General features: G+C 39.5%; 2 protein-coding genes and 1 long non-coding RNA gene across 4 annotated transcripts; 2 read left to right on the top strand and 1 right to left on the bottom strand.

Annotated features, from left to right (window-relative positions):
* On the top strand, positions 1–1,415 carry LOC124875715 (cytochrome c oxidase assembly protein COX19). Its single transcript, XM_047378059.1, has 3 exons — positions 1–193; positions 839–950; positions 1,043–1,415. Exons 1-3 carry the CDS (start codon positions 112–114, stop codon positions 1,128–1,130), a joined length of 282 nt encoding a protein of 93 aa, XP_047234015.1. The 5' UTR covers positions 1–111; the 3' UTR covers positions 1,131–1,415.
* Positions 1,416–2,126: 711 nt separating this feature from the next.
* Positions 2,127–12,284, bottom strand: LOC124875717. 2 transcript variants are annotated; one of them, XR_007040105.1, is made up of 4 exons: positions 11,527–12,284; positions 9,646–9,766; positions 7,606–7,647; positions 2,127–4,808 (listed from the first exon to the last, which is right to left on the bottom strand). It is a non-coding gene; the product is annotated as an uncharacterized LOC124875717 (long non-coding RNA). The 2 variants fall into 2 exon arrangements; XR_007040104.1 differs by lacking the exon at positions 9,646–9,766.
* Positions 12,285–12,515: 231 nt separating this feature from the next.
* LOC124875273 (solute carrier family 2, facilitated glucose transporter member 11-like) lies at positions 12,516–15,636 on the top strand. The gene has a single exon (XM_047377317.1). It carries the CDS (start codon positions 12,722–12,724, stop codon positions 14,348–14,350), a length of 1,629 nt encoding a protein of 542 aa, XP_047233273.1. The 5' UTR covers positions 12,516–12,721; the 3' UTR covers positions 14,351–15,636.
* Positions 15,637–17,200: the final 1,564 nt, after the last annotated feature.

Below are 17,200 nucleotides of genomic sequence, written 5' to 3'. Positions count from 1 at the left end.
CAAAACGTCACATCCGCGCGACAGCAGGGTTACAGCCTGGTTTAGCTGTCAAGCCGTAGCTTCTTCAGCTTGGGTTTCTCATATTCTTCTCTAATATAAGCGCAAACAAACATGTCGACCGCCATGAATTTCGGCTCGAAGAGTTTTAAACCTCGGCCTCCCGATAAAGGCTCTTTTCCTCTGGATCATTTTGGTGAGCTACGACGCCGACTGTTACTAAGTGCTTCCCTGGTTAACACTTTGCTGCCACCATTTACATTTGCAGTCACGTAGTCGCTATTTTTACAGGCTTTTTAATAATGTTCAAGTTGTTCGGTTCGTATAATGTATGTAATTACTTAAATTAAATTTGGAGCAATACGCAGGTTTTTTTTGTTTAGTTACGACTGCTTAGCTACATAATTATCATAAGTGTGCAATACAAAATCGCTTGAAATTCTGATGTTGAATTATTTCCAAACGAATCATCAAAGTGGAAGACGCAGAAGGCAAATAGTGTATAATTTGACTTTACTGAAACTGGGTTGTGGCGAGTAAACGGAGTCCCAGTCATTCAGAGCTGCCAGAACCTTTTTATATCCTCCAGCTGAAGACGATCTGACACAAACTGGTCTTAAAAGTCTACGGGTAATTCTTGTGACTTCATAGTTTGGTTTCTGCTTCAATATGCACTGTCAGCCGTGAGATAGCCGTGGTATTTTGAATTCAATTTTTCTCTTAGAAAAACGTCCTACATCATGTTTTCACGTTGTGAGAAAAAAGAAAGCAGACATTGTCTTGGTTCCATGAGTTTGAGAACCATTCAGAAAAACTGATTAATGGTGAATTCTTCATACAGGAGAGTGTAAAACCTTCAAAGAGACGTTTATGAGGTGCCTGAGAGAAAACAGCTTTGACAACTCAAAGTGTCGGCTACAGTCCAAAGACTACCTGGAATGCAGGATGGATCAGTAAGGAAGCCGATAAAACATCGGAATTATTCTGAAAGGCTAGCACAAACTGAGCTGTCTCTGTACATTACATGTCATCTTGTGTTTTCCAGTCAACTTATGACCAGGGAGCCTCTGCAGAAACTGGGATTCAAGGACTTGATGGATCCTCCTCCCAGCCAAGAGGAATCTACACCCTGATGTGGTGCTGTTTCTGAAGTGAACAACCAGGAGTCTCTAAGAACGTAAAATATCCAACTTTATGTTGTGAATAAGATAACCCCTGCCCTCCAGAAAAATACATATGGAGCGACTGCAGTGAGTGTGAAGCTAAGCGGAAAGCCTTCAAGGACTGAGAATGCAGGCCCTTCAGGAGGTGGCTGGGTTTGAGGCTAAAGATTGTAAAATGATGTGCTGCATAAACAGAAAGTGCTTAATATAAAGAGGTGATTTAAAAAAAAAAAAAATAAAGTTTGTGTTTTTCAACTATTTTGTAAAAGCATTTCATAGGATGAGTTTCATTTCAACTCACATTTACAATAAAAGGTAATCTTAAAACTCTTTACATAGGATGATTAGTCCAGCTACATCCAAGGTAGTTAAAATCAGGTAAACTAGTTTTCAGAAACATTTCTCAGCTATTCCTTGGTGCTGAATGAAGGAACTACAGCAGGTTTAGTGCAAGGAAACTTCCCTTTTGTATCTTGGAGTTTAACAGCCAACGCAGGCAAAGCCAGCAATGTGGGTTGTCCATTTAGTATTTTGTTATGTCTCCTTATAGCTGTGAAAAAGAACTTATTCCAAATAAAAACACTACACACTAATTAACAATACTAATGCAATTGCAATAATAATTACAATTGCAAAAGCACAACCCAACAATGTAACCAACATGTCGTAGACAGGCACCGTGAAAATCAATGCAGTGATATGTATTAAATGAAGGAAATAGACCATAAAGGAATAAATGAAAACTAAGAAAAGAGGAGAGATAAAACCTGTTTACATTAGCGGCAACATGACTATTAACAGAATTTACCTGCAGTTAATTTAGTGCAGGAACAAAAGGTTCTTCAATTAGAGCCCCTGGGGGTTTTTAGGCTACAGAACATATCGTTTTACTGTTTGGGAAAAGCTTTAAACCTCAGTACAATCAAGGGGTTTTATATAAAACTGGGGCCCCTTGAAAGTTACCTGAAGATCTTTGTCCCAACATGGCCAACACTTTTACAACAAAGATTAAAGCCTCTATTTTGCTTTTTCTGTTCAGCTTAAGGATGAAACTGTTCACACCCTTGACGTCTGCTTTGTATTTGCTACAGAATACTGAGAGTATCATGCAGCTTGTTCCTTGTTGCATAAAATAAGTTTAAATAGGTGAAATCCTGACAAAAACTGTGACGATCCATTATTTATCCATTTATGTGTTATAGCTGTTTAGGTTAGGGTTAATATCCCTAAACCATGATTGGTAGGAATCCAGAACTTAAAAAAAACCTCTAATATATTTTGTTCTGAATATTACAGATGTTTACCTTCCACATTATGTGGCAAAAAGAGTGTTTTGATCAGTTTGTTACTTTGTCATCTCATAAGCTAATTTTGTATCAGACCATCTTACTTCCGTTTCGTTTCTATAAAGAGAACATTTGGGACCTATTTTCTTTAAAACAGCTTATCGGTTTATTTCTATTGCTAATTCAGCAATTTTAAAAATTAAGGAGATACATAATCGGAGAAATGCTTCAAATCTCATGGATGATTTTATTTTGTCTGACACCTTTTTTCTAGAGATTTTCTAATACGCCATATTTCCAATAACTTCGTTCTGATTTCTGTTTTGGTCTGTTGATTCCTATAAAATATGACAGATTAGAACCCATAATGAAACTGAAATAACTCTGAGTGACATCTGATTAATGGAAGCCTTAAAACCATATTTTCTTACATTAGACCAAAAGGAGATCTTAGAAAATGACCATAAATTGTATGGTTGTCAAAGCAGGTAAAATCCCCAATATGGGTCTGAATTGACAGACAGTAGTTAAACCTGGGCATTAAAAGACCAAAACCGCTAAAGTAGAAATTGGTGGAGATGTCTTAAGTGACTAAGCTGTCTTATTAGCAGTTTTTACATACATCTACCAGGAATCGTTAAATTCTAGATGATTCAATTTTCACCCAAAGTTTACAAATGTATCTTAAGCATTCTCTAAGATGTAACAATAGACCCACATTGTCTGCAGAGCATGGTAAGCTAAAAATTACCCCCACATCAGGGTCTGGACTCAGGGTCTGGTCTGTGAACACATTGGTAAGGCTTAAGGTGTGGTCAATAAAAGCATTCATCTTAAAACTTTACAGAAATATTTCTTCTAAAAACTCGTACTGTTCATCTCAGTGGAATGTTTAAACCTGTTATTTCTGATTTTTTTGTACCCTTTGCTCTTAGACTTCAGTTTTAAAAAGAAAAGTCTTTTACTCACTAAATATAAAAAAAAACAAAAAAAAAAAAAACAAGGTTTGTATACTGGTAGTTTGAAATTTCCACTGAAGGTAATGATGCGTTAGCTTCCACTCAGAGCTCCTGATTAGGCAACATATTCCTCCCTGGAGAGAAAGAAACATGTTTTAGTTCCCATGAAATGTCTGTTATTTCGGTTTCAGTAGGACCTGAAAAGTCAAAAAACTTACAAACACATACAGTGGCTTGCAAATGTATTCATACCCTTCAATGCATATCACTGGGACTTTGTGTCATAGGTCAACACTGAAGTGGAAGGAAAATAATACATGGGTTTCAAAATCTTTTGCAAAGAAAAACCTGACAACAATGAGGTATTTGTATTCAGATTTCTTAACTCTGATACCCTAAATAAAATCCGGTGTGTAACTTAATGTCAGGATAAACACAGCTGTTATGTCAGGTGTTGTTAGAGAACAAACAGCATCATGAAGAGGAAGGCACAGCGCGTGCAAGTGTAACCATTTAAAGTATGTTCAAATAGTCTACCTGCAAAATCTCACCATGGACTGAGGCTGCATGGCAGCAGATAAACATGCAAATTCAATACTGTTGCTGAATATTATGATTAAACAACCATTTTCTTATTTTTTTTCTTTCTGTCATTTAAATGTCCCCACAAGGCTCTGTGAGATTTAGCATCTCAGACATTAAACATTGCTTTGATTATGAGCATAAAGGGCAGTTGGAGTCTAACAACTTCACCAAACATATTATTAACCTGTTGACTGTGAATGCAGCTCAATTAAAATACAATATCCTACCTTATATGGCATCCAACCAGTCCTTTGTGGTTGCAATATTAACCTAATTGAAATTGCTTTTATGATTGCGATTCGATAAACTGTGCAGCTCAATGCTGAGCACACCATTCTTGACAGTAAAGACACGGTGGTAGCAGCATCATGGTGTGGGAATGCATTTTTGTTTTTTAGCAGGGACAGAGAAGCTGGATGGTGCTAAGGGTCATCCTGGAGGAAAATCTGTTAGGCCATGCAGTGTTTTCCTTCCACCATACTTTGTGTTGGTCTGTCTATAAATATAAATATAATATTTCACTTCAATGATGTTTGTTTGTAAGGTGACTTACTTTCTCCAGCTCGATTAGGTCCAGGGTCCACACATCATTTTTGTTGAACTGTCTGATGCCTGCAGGGTTTATAGCACACTCATCATAAACCATCTATTAAGTAATCATGTAGGCAAGTTGTGTTTTAATATTCATATTTACAAAAATGCATGTACTGTAGAATGACCAAATGAGCTCTCCTTCTCTTGATAGCAGGAAGTGACGGGGGGTGCTCATCGTGTTTGCTGCTGATGTGCCGCAAGAGGGTCTGACATGTCCTGCAGCCCTATCCATTGACATGAAACATTGAAGATGTCCTATTATGCAGTCAATAAGAGCGTATATACTGTAGCTAGACAAAATTATGCTGAGGCTCAATGAAGCATATGCGCTTTAGTACAGAACAAATGTGATGAAGAGAAAATGGAAGAGCCATAGCTAAATGCATTTAAACGTGTTAATAAGAAAACATGCCCATCCTCATTCTAAAGAACCAGGAACACAGTTTTTAAATCATGCTCAATATGTTTCCTTTATATATGGCAGTGCCTTGCACACTTTTAAGCTTCTAACTCGCTAAATTATCCGAGCCAGTAATTTGAAACCGCAAACATCATTACACTGTAGAACCAAGATGTTCATCCATGACTAAATGACTCCAAACCTTAAAATGTAAACATTTGCCACATTATAAGCATAAGGGTGGTTAAATTCAGGGTTTTTTCTGTTCTTAAATGTCCAAAACCAACAAACTGTTTGCATGAATACCTTCATCTACAAGCAACAATTGTTCCCGAAGTAAGAAGTTTTTTCAGATAGTTAATACTTCTGGAAACAGCTAAAGGAGCAGCTATGCTCCAGCATTACTTAAACTGGGCATGAATTAGCACTTATTAAGGATAATTTTAGGGTTTAGCTTCTATAGGTACAGTGATTATACATAGCAGGACCTCAGTTCCTGTGTTTCAGGTACTCATCGTAGTGCAGCTAAAAGACGTTATCTTATGGGTTGTACTACATGTTGACACTGTATGTAGCACTCATGACTCTTGGACTTCTTAACATTTTCTTACACATTACAGTTTATTTAATTGTGATTTTGTTTGAGTAGCAAGCACAGAGTAGCAAATAATTTTGACATGGAAGGAAAGGTATCAGTCCGATTGGATGGAGAGCATCTGCTAACATATTCCAAATTGGAATTAGGTCTGAACTTTGATTCTGCTTCTCTAACACAAGGATTTGCTTTGATCTAAATCATCCCATTGTACAGTGCCTTGCGAAAGTACTCGGCCCCCTTGAACTGGTCAACCTCTTGCCACATTTCAGGCTTCAAACATAAAGATATAAAATTCAAATTTGTTGTGAAGAATCAAAAACAAGTGCTTCATACTTTGTTAATCAACCTTTGGAATCAATTATGGCCTCAAGTCTTTTTAAATATCATACCACAAACTTAGCACACCTATATTTAGGGAGTTTTGCCCAATCTTCTTTGCAGTACATCTCAAGCTCCATCTGGTCAGATAGACCAAGCTGGGAATTGAACCCAGGACCTTCTTGCTGCAAAGCAACAGTGCTACCAACTGCGCCACCGTGCAGCCCAAGTTTAAATAAAGAAACACAAATAATGTTGATCACAAAAGGTTTTAATTTCGGCATCTTAAGGATGGCTGACGTCTAGCAGAATACTTCGGACATCACTCTGAGGCGGCCCTAATATCCTCAACATGGCGGTATTTTTATTTCTGGTTGGTGCAAGCACAGTGAGTCTGAAGCAGGCAGCGTACAGCCACACGAATTACCTTCAAGTCAGATTATTTTTGCTCCACTATAAATGGTAATAAGTATGGGACAAAAATGAAAGCAAGCCACAAATAATGTGTGACCTGAAAAGCAGAATTTGTGACTCATAGCAGCAGATCCGTGCAGTTATACACCGATTTGTGTTAAGAAATACAATATTAAAAAATTGTTTGTGGGAAGATGATAATACAGGTTTGAGAATTTGTATTTTGTCATTTGTTTTGGATGAACTGGAGCAAAACTGTGAATGTAAGAGGTTTTATGTGTGACTCAAAAAATACAATTTGTGTACTTGTGTAACTGTTGTTTTGTAGTTGTGAAAGACAATAAAATTCTACAATTACAAAAGTCTTATAGCCTTTCTCTCTGTGGCTTCAAATTCACAGTTGCAATCCACAAACCATTTTGCCCCAGATTTGCCTCCAAAGAAGAATTAACAGTTATAACTATAGCACTTCTCCCTGAATGCTCAGTTTAGAAGGCCAACCAGCTCTAGAAAGCGTCTTTTAGGTTCTAAACTTATTCGACTTACAAACGATGGAGGCCACTGTGCTCATTGGGACATTCATAGCAGCAGAATATTTTCTGTATTCTTTCTCAAATTTGTGCCAATCCTGTCTCAGAGGTCTACAGTCTTCATGCTTGGTGTTTGCACCTTATATAGACAGTTGTCTGCCTTTCCTAATCATGTCCTGAATTTACCACAGGTGGACTCCTTTTAAGCTGTAAAAACATCTCAAGGATGATCAGTGAAAACAGTATGCACCTCAGCTCAATTTTTGGCTTCATGGCAGAGGCTGTGAATATTTACGTAAATGTCATTTCTTGGTTTTCTATTTGTAATAAAATTTCCAACAATCTCAAACAAATATTGTCATAATGAGGCATTACTTAAATGAGTTGAGGAGCCTTAGGAATCTCAACAATAGTCACAAAACAATAAAACGCTCTAACATGCTGTGGAAATCAAGACAGCAACAGCACTGAGTTGGTCAAGATCATATTTGTCTAGCAGATTACAGTTTGTTACTTGTGGAGTACGGCCAAGTTTTACCTACCTACCTACCGCTCTCTATCCACCCACTTCGTATAGTTTTCAAACTACATGGGATACATTTCCATTGTTATGCTGATGTCAGTTGTCCTCCATTAAAACCAGTTGCAAAAGCTTTCCATCTGGTTAATCTGTCACCACTGACAGTAATAACGTGAACTTGCAACCTCTGTCGATTCATCTCCCTCCTCATACGTATTTACATGGATGTAGATGATCCTACCTTTAGAAACAGTTCCTCCTATCAGCAGCACAGCCGACACTCCTGTAACACAAAGGTTTGAATACACACAGTCAGCAGGAAGGATAAGCTGAATAATTAGAGGAAATAGTTTCACAGTAAACGTTTTCCCTCAAAAGACAGGAAGAATTTTAAAACAGATAAGTCAAGTACTTAAGAGAACCATCTATAAAAATGAATATTCTTTTGGCACATTGGATTACATTGTTTGTCTTGGATTATTCTTTTTTTCAATAAAATACTTCCAGTAGAAGGAAATGAAAGGACTCAATTAAGTTTAATCTATTTTCATTGTTTTTGATTTCATGCTGTGAACAATTGCACTTTTTGGTCATATACAGGGTAAATGTCAAGAACCAAATGCTATGCCTTTTGCAGAAGGAGTCCCACAATAGAAATCAGCACTTATTGGACCAGATTCCCTTTTGAGATGAAAAACACAATTGGCACAATTGTGACAAAATGCTACCTCCACCTGGCACATTGCCCACTAAAACTTTTGTGGAACAAATGTGCTTCAACTCATTCATTCCAAATTTGCTGCAAGGTTTTTATGAATACAATGTGAGGCCTTTCCTGGGATTTCAAAAGAATTTTTAATAGCGTTTTGTAATGTTCAATTATTTTTCTTGTTTAATCACAAATAAATCAGATATGGTGACAGTTGCATTAAGGGTTTCACTGGAAAAAATATTCTTTTATATCTTACTTTTATACAGGTTTGAAATTAGACTTTCTAACTGTGGAGCTATACTTTATTTCATTTATGTAATATCAGACCAAAATTGTTCTAAAACCCCGTAGGGCTTAAACAGGTTAACCTCCATCCTAACCATAGACCCTATTCCGACCCACCCATAACCACACGCTCCTAGCCACCATGGCCTCCAGCCCACCCACCAGGCCAGGGAGGCACACAGGCAGCCAACCCAGCAGGAGCCAGAGCAGGCCCCAAACCACCTGGGGACCCAGCCTTAAACCAGCCCACACTAGCTAGATGCGGCAGCACGCCAGACCCAGCCGTTCATAGCCTAATTCCGCCTTAGTGGTGGTAGCTGTAGCACCCCACCCGACACCTCCATGTCAGACCCACGGCTACCCCAGTGCAGCGCCTAAACGCCCAGTACCAGCACCCCTCCTCAGCCCTAGATGCCAAAGCTTCATTCTGAGTGTGCACACTTCAGTTCATTGTGATGTTTAATTGGTTTTACCGTGAACAGAGACCCTGGTGTTCCAGCAGTTTCCAGTTCATAGCATGCTTCAGCCTTTCTGCTTCCTGGGTTTTTTCCATAACATTCTAACCAGTTTCTGCTCACCTGAGGTGGAAAGTTTAGGCTTTGGTGGACAGTTTAAATCTTGGGCATAAGTGGATGTTCTTACAGGTGAGTTTCTCTCATGTGGTTTTTGGAAGGGTTCCTGAAAGTCCTCCATAAAGGACCAATATCAAACCTACTGAAGACATATGAACTAGGCTTACAGTTGGACAAACATCCAGCCAGAATGACCCGGACCCAACCCTCACCAATGACTATTAAAAGTTTGTGGTCAGGGTGCAGCATGCTGACATAATCCGATACCTTTCGGGGTGTCTGCACATATCTGATGCTGCATGTATAACTGAGTTTAGGTGGACCAGAGAAAATGTGCTTCAAATTCAAACGTGCAGCCATTTCTTGATTATCATTAAAGATGTTGAATGTATAAATATTCCACCCTGGAAAAAGAAATGCTCCAGTAAACCATTAAAAGGCCCAAAAGGTTCATGCAGATGACGAATGGAATCTTCGACTGTAACTTTATCATGCAACCACTAATAACCTCTGCTGTATGATCCTAACATCCAAGCTCCTGAATTCTTTTATTTCATCGGTGGTCCGCATGTGGACCAAATTATACCCAAATCAGAACCTTTCCGATCAGTTCTTCAGAGTGTTATTTCATTATAATGAACAGCATGTCTCCAAGCTGATGTGTTGTATTTTTGCTGAACCACTCTGCTGATGAATGTGAACAGTGGAAAACCTCAGTTCCTCACGGCTCCACACCACCGTGGACTCCATGGAAACAGAGACATTGACCTGACAGGGCAGTTGTACCAACTCCATGCCGTCAAACACCTCCACACCCAAAGCTTGCTGGGAAACTGAGGGAAACACAGACACAAATATTAAAATTTCTTTTCCATCAGCCATGACTGGATATAGCATGAGATGTTCTGGATCAACAGGTTCCAGTTTCCTGAAGTTATGACAAAGTTTGTTTTTGTACTCTGGCAGATTCTTCCTGTTATGTGTCAAACCAGCAATGGCTCATCCCTTGAGACTTTTTCTTCCCAACAAATGATTCAGTCAGAGTCAGACATCTTCAACATACCGATAAAGGACAGGCATTTAACCTAAACCAAATGAAGACCCTTAGAAAGTCTGAAAAACTATTGGCTCAGAGCTCTTTATCGGATTATAAGGGATACAGGAGGGATCAGCTGGATCAGAAGTTGATTCCAATTTCATGCTTGTATCGTGTAGATTAAGGACACATGTCCAAACCTAAGAGTAAAATACAACCTGGCTGGTGTTTCCTCTTCTCGGAATCCTGCTCTGATAAGCAATCAGAACCTCAAAACCTGCAGGGTTCTGGCAGCATGTTGAGGTCTGTAAACACACTGTAAACTGGACCAATGTAACCTAATCGTGGCTTTTTTTACTGGTGTAAAAAACCTCCACATCCTTCCAGTGTAGGAGGTTATTGCCTGTAGCTGCAAGCAGCAGAGAGAAGAGTGGTTGTGTCACCATGTTGTGGTGTTAAACAGGACATTTAGGGAAAAACCAAGAGGAGGAAATTAGTTGCCATGATAACAAGTCTGTGTCCAACAGGGAGGATAGGTTAGAGAGACCTTCTGGTCTTCTGTAGGTGTGGTTGGAACAGCACCACTGACACAGAAGTGGTTTACGGAGAGACCTGGACCATCTCGGAAATAAACGGGATGGCAGAGAATCTTCTTCCCTGTTGCCTTCCCAGTATTCAGATATGATCTTATGTTCCTCTGTGTACTCTCAGGCTTCAGGTGTGTTTATCAGGATGAGAATCTGGAGTCTCACTTAATTTTAAATTTAACTTGGGGTGATTTATCTGTTTTATGACTCAGGAGTAATGATCAGAGCGAGCTGGAGAATGTGTTTTAGGAGACCAAGTTATAGTGTTCATATTTACTAATGTACTTTACTGTCTATATGTTCAAAATAAAGCTGCTGATATTTGCAACATAAACAGAATGTTAATAATATATATATACACTGCAGTATTTTAATACTGACAAAGTTTGCTGCAATGTTCCTGCAAGCAATACAAATGTGATATAAGCTTTATTTAACAACCTCAGTTTACAATGAGAACCTGAGTAAGAAGCAGCAGTACTGGTTATGTACATCAGACATACACTATAACAGGTAACAAGTTGAAACAGGTCAGATCAACACAGAATAGCTGGCATGGTGAGTGGCGTAGCGGTAGAGCCTGTGATCCAGTAATGTAGGCCTAAGTCCTTGATTCAGCCATTCCGGCTGCATGTCTTCCCTCTCTCTCCACCCCACTTCCTGTCTACTTATTACTTTGAAAAAATAACAAAAAGAAAAGCTGCAATGCTGCTGCTGCTGCTGCAAAAAAAAAGGTTGGTTTATTTTTTTCATCTAGTCTCTGGGTCATGGAGTTAAATACTGATCTTTGTGTTAGGTCTCTGTGTTTCTGGAGAACATTTGAGTTCAGTTCTGTTGAAAATTCTGACCTTTAACTGACACCAGGAACATTTTCCTCTCTAAAGCAGTTCATGGGATATTCAACAAGGTACTAGACTGCACCGATCCTTTAATAGAAACTTCAGAGAATATGAATAGAAGAAGATCTTACCGTACAGAAGAATTCCAGTTACAACGAATATCTTCATCCTGCTGTATGAAACCTCCAGGTAAAGAGCTTCTGAATGAATATGAGGATATTCGCTGTGCTCCTCCCAGCACTGAGTCATGATGGTCTAACAGACCTTTTCATGCTGAGAGGTAACCCGATTCCAATCCAAGACAGAAGCAACAAAACTCACCAAACTTGTGAACTAACTATAGTTGTGCCGCTCCCAGTACTGATTTATGATGGTTCAATAGTTCAATGGTTCAAGTTCTGGCACAGAAGTGATCCGATTCTGACTAGAAATGGTGGTTTTTTTGCAAGATCAGAAACCATGCAGTGACGAACACCATTACTACGATGTGTGTGTGTATGTGTGTGTGTGGTGTGTGTCAGTCACTGTTATATGTGGTGTGGGTCTCGTCTTGACTAGGTGACCTGGTCCTGTCTGAAGACAGTGACTGCTCAGGGCAGTGGTGGAGTACACCCTGATGGACTCTTTTGCCATTTTTCAATGGGCCATACTTTGGGTAGCTCCAATCTACTCAGCCCGTTTTGCAGCCATTTCCATTACTGGCTTTTTCAGCCCAGTACTGGCTGTACCAAAGAGAGTTACCCACAGAGTTGCAGTAGAGAGTGGGACCCACGTTACCCTTCCAGCAAACCACGTGATCGCGTCTCGACTAGATGTCGTAACTTTCGCCCTCTGACATAAACCAATCAAAAGCCTGTACGAATATTACGCAGCCAGGAAGAAGTGTAGGAACAAGGGTTGTACTTGATGATTTTACTTCCTGAATTTAGACTGTCAGGTAGCAATTCCAAACGACTTAAATTGTGTCATTTTGTTATATCGCATTCACAACCATGCATTTTTTCATGTTTTTATTACTACCTATAATATCAAAATATAAATATTTTAAATAAAATTCTTTTGATGTCACTGCAACATAAAAATTGCGAATATCTGATGGGAATATGCCTTACAGTCGAACTTCCGGGTATAATGCGACACTCCCAACCGGCTTCAACCGCAGAGAAACATTCTCGTCTTTAAATAAACTAGATGAGGTTAAGGTAAACTTGGCAACAAAATCAAAAGACAAAAAGCAAAGAAAAAGCTGAACAACTTCAAGCTTTCTGTTTGAGGACTGTGATGAATATAAAAGCTCTAGGACACTTTTAGACAACCAGCATTCAGATGAGTTCCACAGGTAAAAAGGACGCAGAAGAAAGAAGCAACCCTGCAGGCAGCGCCAGGACGCTTTCTTTAACTGTGTGCTCTGCTGCCATTGGAGGAACATTCCAGTATGGCTATAACATTTCAATCATTAATGCCCCCACCATCTACATCCAGAACTTCATCAATGACACATACATGGAACGCTGGAAAACAGTCTTGGATACCCCTGAGGTAACCCTGGTGTGGACCCTCATTGTGTCAGCATTCTCACTGGGCGGTTTGCTGGGGGCCCTGTTGGCAGGGCCTATGGCTGTCCGCTTTGGACGAAAAGCGTCACTGCTTTTGAACAACTCCTTCCTGCTGGTTGGTGCTGTGGTTGTGCTGACATGTAAGGTGGCAAAATCATTTGAGATGATCATCCTTGCTCGCTTTCTGGTGGGGATTAACTCCGGAGTTAGTATGAACATCCAGCCAATGTACTTCGGAGAAAGTGCTCCTAAACACCTCAGAGGCGCCGTGGCCTTTTCCTCAGCTGTGTTCACTGCGTTTGGAATCTTCTTCGGACAGGTTGTCGGACTCACTGAGCTGCTGGGTTCAGAGCCTCTATGGCCCTATCTTCTAGCTAGTAATGCTCTGCCAGCATTGATCCAACTAGCAACCTTGCCCTGGTTTCCTGAAAGCCCCAGATATCTTCTCATCGACCGTGGAGACAGGGAAGCATGTGTCCACGCTCTTGGAAGACTGCGTGGAGGACAAGTTCCTCCCCTTGAGATGGAAGAGATGCTTCAGGAGCAGCAAATGTCTGCAGCCTTAAAGTCCGGTTCCTCCGCACCGGCCAAGACGCCATGGTCCCTGTTCAAAGATCGGGACCTACGATTCCAACTCAGGACGGTCATGACTGCTAGCAGCGCCATGATGCTCTGCGGCAATGACTCCATCTATTTCTATGCATCCTACATTTTTATGGAAGCGGGGATTCCACCAGAGAAAATTCAGTATATCACCATTGGAACAGGGGCATCTGAGTTTACTGCTTCCATACTGAGTAACCTCATGATTGAATGGGTGGGCCGCAGGTACCTTCTCATTGGAGGATACAGTCTTATGGCTTGTTGGAGTGTTGTCTTCACTATTGCCCTTACCCTTCAGAGCCAAGGGGTCGCGGGGATGGCGTACCTCAGCATGGCATGTGTGTTCGCCTACATCCTCAGCTTTGGCTTGGGCCCTGCGGGGGTCACAGGGATATTACCGGCTGAGATCTTTGACCATACGGCTCGTCCAGCCGCTTACATGGTCGCTGGTTCACTGATGTGGATCAGTCTTTTCTTAGTCGGAATGTTGTTCCCCTTTATTGTGAATGGGTTAGGAAATTACTGCTTCCTACCTTTCCTGGTCGTTTGTTTGGTTTCTGCTGTTGTGCTGGGCCTGACCATGCCAGAGACTAAGGGTAAGACTCTGGCACAGATTACAGCTGAGTTTGACAGGAAAAATGGAAGGGTCATGCAGGTTGAGGAGCCTGAGCAATACCAGCTAGGCAAAGCAAGCTCCTTCACTACACTGACTGATAATCCAGAATCTGACCATAAAACTGACCCAAAGACTTCCAGGAAAAGTACAAATGGAACAGAAGTATTGGGATATATTTAAGCACTTTAAATGGTAGTCAGCGAATGTGTTATGCAGACTTGTAAATTATACGCACCTTTTACCAGGGGTACCAACAAATTTGCCGATGTCTGTATTATGGATAGATCTGTTTGTTTGGCATGATAATCCTGTTATGGGCAATATAAGTTTTTTTTTACACCTGGTGTTGGAAACTGTTTAACAATCACCTTCTTTACTTGCTAGTGTACTACAGCATGACATGAACTAGAAAAGCAAACTATACCCCAATCCCACCATTAAGCTGTTCTTAACATAACCTAATGCTTTAAAGCAACATTAAAAAAAGTGCCTTTGACTGATGCTTAATTTTTGAGAGGTACCAACATCAAAGAGTCAATGTAAAAGACTGCATACCTAACATTAAGTTAACTCAAATCTCTTTGAAAGTCGAAGCAATTACATGTGTTGGCAGAAGAGAGGGTAATCATTTGGACTGCATGTATTAAAGGATTATCAACTCTGCATGGACTCATCTGTACTCTCAAATAGCTGTGCTTGTTTAGTGGGATAATCTTTTCCAGCCATCGAGCCCCCTGACTAAAATATGTGTATGTTTTTCCATGCAGTGAACCAACACACTTACTCTGTAATGTATGACTTTTTCCTTTTTATTTATGCATCAGCTAGATTGTACCTTTTTAATTTAACTACATTAGTTAAATTCTTTCTTGTATACGTTATGTCTATTTGGACATGTATTTTTATAAACAGAAATAAAGAATAGTTTCTGTTCTGAACTTTAGCTGCACTCCTCGAGAACGTCAGTAGATGTCGCCATTGTCTTCAAACTATGTTCTCTATTCTGTAATATGACGTAAAAGTCATGAAAAATAATCGGTTATTAACTTTCAGGCAAAAATAGCAAATTTGATCACCAACAGCTGGCACTTCCTCACCCCTGCAAGCTTTCTGTGGGCCATCTGTCACGGAGTGTCCCTTAATTAGTATATGTTGCTTTAATTCTCAGGCTGAATAATGTATGCAACATATTAATTTATTTATGGTACATCCGACTTTTATTATGCCTCAGACTGTTTGCACTGAATGAATGACTGAATATACAGATCCTGCATGGCATTGCTTTTCCAATGAGTTCTCTGACAATCCTTGGTGCTGGTAAAAATTACTCTGTATGATTCTCAGGCTCTATTTTTCGCTGGCTATTTGTTTTCTGCCGGTAACCAAAACTGTCTATTTATTAGAAATATTTATCATATATAAGGGTGTACTGAATGTTCAATGTATAAATAAAATGTGGTGACTCATGCCAGTCTCCTTTCTGATTCAATTTGACCGATTCCAGCTGTCTGAAACAGGTGCTTTTTAAAATTACATTTAAGCATACCACTCAAACTCCATTTACTCAGCACTTTCGCTCAATTGTTCCTGCCCATTTATAAAAATTGTTTCTGGGGCACTGTTTATTTATGGAAGCTCACCATGATTTCCGGAAGAGTTTAGGTGTGCTTTTTCATTAGGCCTGATGATTTTGCATAAGCAAAGTTATAGAAAAACATTATTTACATTTAATATGGCTCATGCTGTTCATGTTAATGTTAGCAATTTTCAGTAAAGCAAATTACCTTGCTAAAAATAGCGTTCTATTAAATGCAAAATCGTAAGCAATTTTCTGGCTGCAATGCTGTACCATCTTCAACTAGAGGGTTAGCACCATCTCTTGAGACTGACTATAAATACATACACTGTTCTGAAACCTTGTCTAAATTGTGTTTGTTTTATTACCATTAAGCCCCATCAATAATAAAGACGTTTTCAGACATTGTGGAGGTGGCAGCTACACAAACTCCCAGCATGTTACAATGCAGCAAAACACTGCATAAAAAAACTTGAAAAGCACAGGGAGAGCACAGACCTTTGGCAACGCCACTCCATCTTAGCTGCTGACAGGGTCACAAACCATGTGGGAATTCCAAGTTGTTGCGCCATGGCCATGCAAGGATACAGAATCCTTTAAAAAAGTACTGGGTCAAGATGGTGTGCCGCATCACCACCAAAATCTAATAATATGTTCCTTGTCCTAATACTCACCTTGTTTGAAAATTTAATCAAAATGTAGATTTTTTAATTTTTTTCTCTAAATTACTCAAATCCAAAGTTGGAAAATTAACTTAGCTGTACTAAATAACCAATTGATAATTTCTTATATATTTTATTGGTATTTTATGTGAAAGATCAACAAAATGTCACTGCATAATTGTGAAGAGGGAGGACAATAAAACATGGTTTTCAACATTTTTTACAAAGAAACATATGAAAAGTGTGGCATGTATTTGTAATGAGCCCAGCTGACTCAATACTTAGAAGTCTTCTTCTCTGCCTTGGAACATCCATAGACTTCAAACATCTGCATATTTTTTGAAAAACAGTAGGCCAAAATGTAAAAATTTTTACTCATCTGACCAGATCACCAACTTCAACATCTGCTGTATCTCCCTTCTGACTTGTAGCAAATGGAAGCAGAACTTCTTATGGCTTCTCAATTGACTTCTCAATTGGTTTCACTAGCTTTTATTGAGGGTGTATCGGGGTGAGAAGGGGTGGAAATTAATGCATGCCTTTAGTTTCAGATTTTTAAATGTTCTGCTAGATTTAAATAACAGGAGAACACAGTAGTGAGCAATGTATGTAACTAAGTTTGGAAGTCTGTCACAGAATACATCACAGCCACTGTAAAAGTCAGCACAAGATAATTTCTTACTGATTTAAAGCTGATTAGCTAAATATGTATGCAGTATGAGGCAAAGCTTTGATGTTGAAGTAGCAGTATATTATTCCAGTCTGTTGTCAGATGAATGAAGCTTCCACATT

Source organism: Girardinichthys multiradiatus, chromosome 10, assembly GCF_021462225.1.
Source record: "Girardinichthys multiradiatus isolate DD_20200921_A chromosome 10, DD_fGirMul_XY1, whole genome shotgun sequence".
Lineage (NCBI taxonomy): Eukaryota > Metazoa > Chordata > Actinopteri > Cyprinodontiformes > Goodeidae > Girardinichthys > Girardinichthys multiradiatus.
Note: the sequence above shows the minus strand (reverse complement) of the source record. Positions and strands in the feature narration are given on the sequence as shown.

Coding starts and splice junctions, on each gene's coding strand:
- LOC124875715 (XM_047378059.1), top strand. CDS start 112: ATGTCGACCGCCATGAATTTCGGCTCGAAGAGTTTTAAACCTCGGCCT. Junction 194..838: donor TTTTCCTCTGGATCATTTTG/GTGAGCTACGAC, acceptor TTCTTCATACAG/GAGAGTGTAAAACCTTCAAA. Junction 951..1,042: donor CTGGAATGCAGGATGGATCA/GTAAGGAAGCCG, acceptor TGTGTTTTCCAG/TCAACTTATGACCAGGGAGC.
- LOC124875273 (XM_047377317.1), top strand. CDS start 12,722: ATGAGTTCCACAGGTAAAAAGGACGCAGAAGAAAGAAGCAACCCTGCA.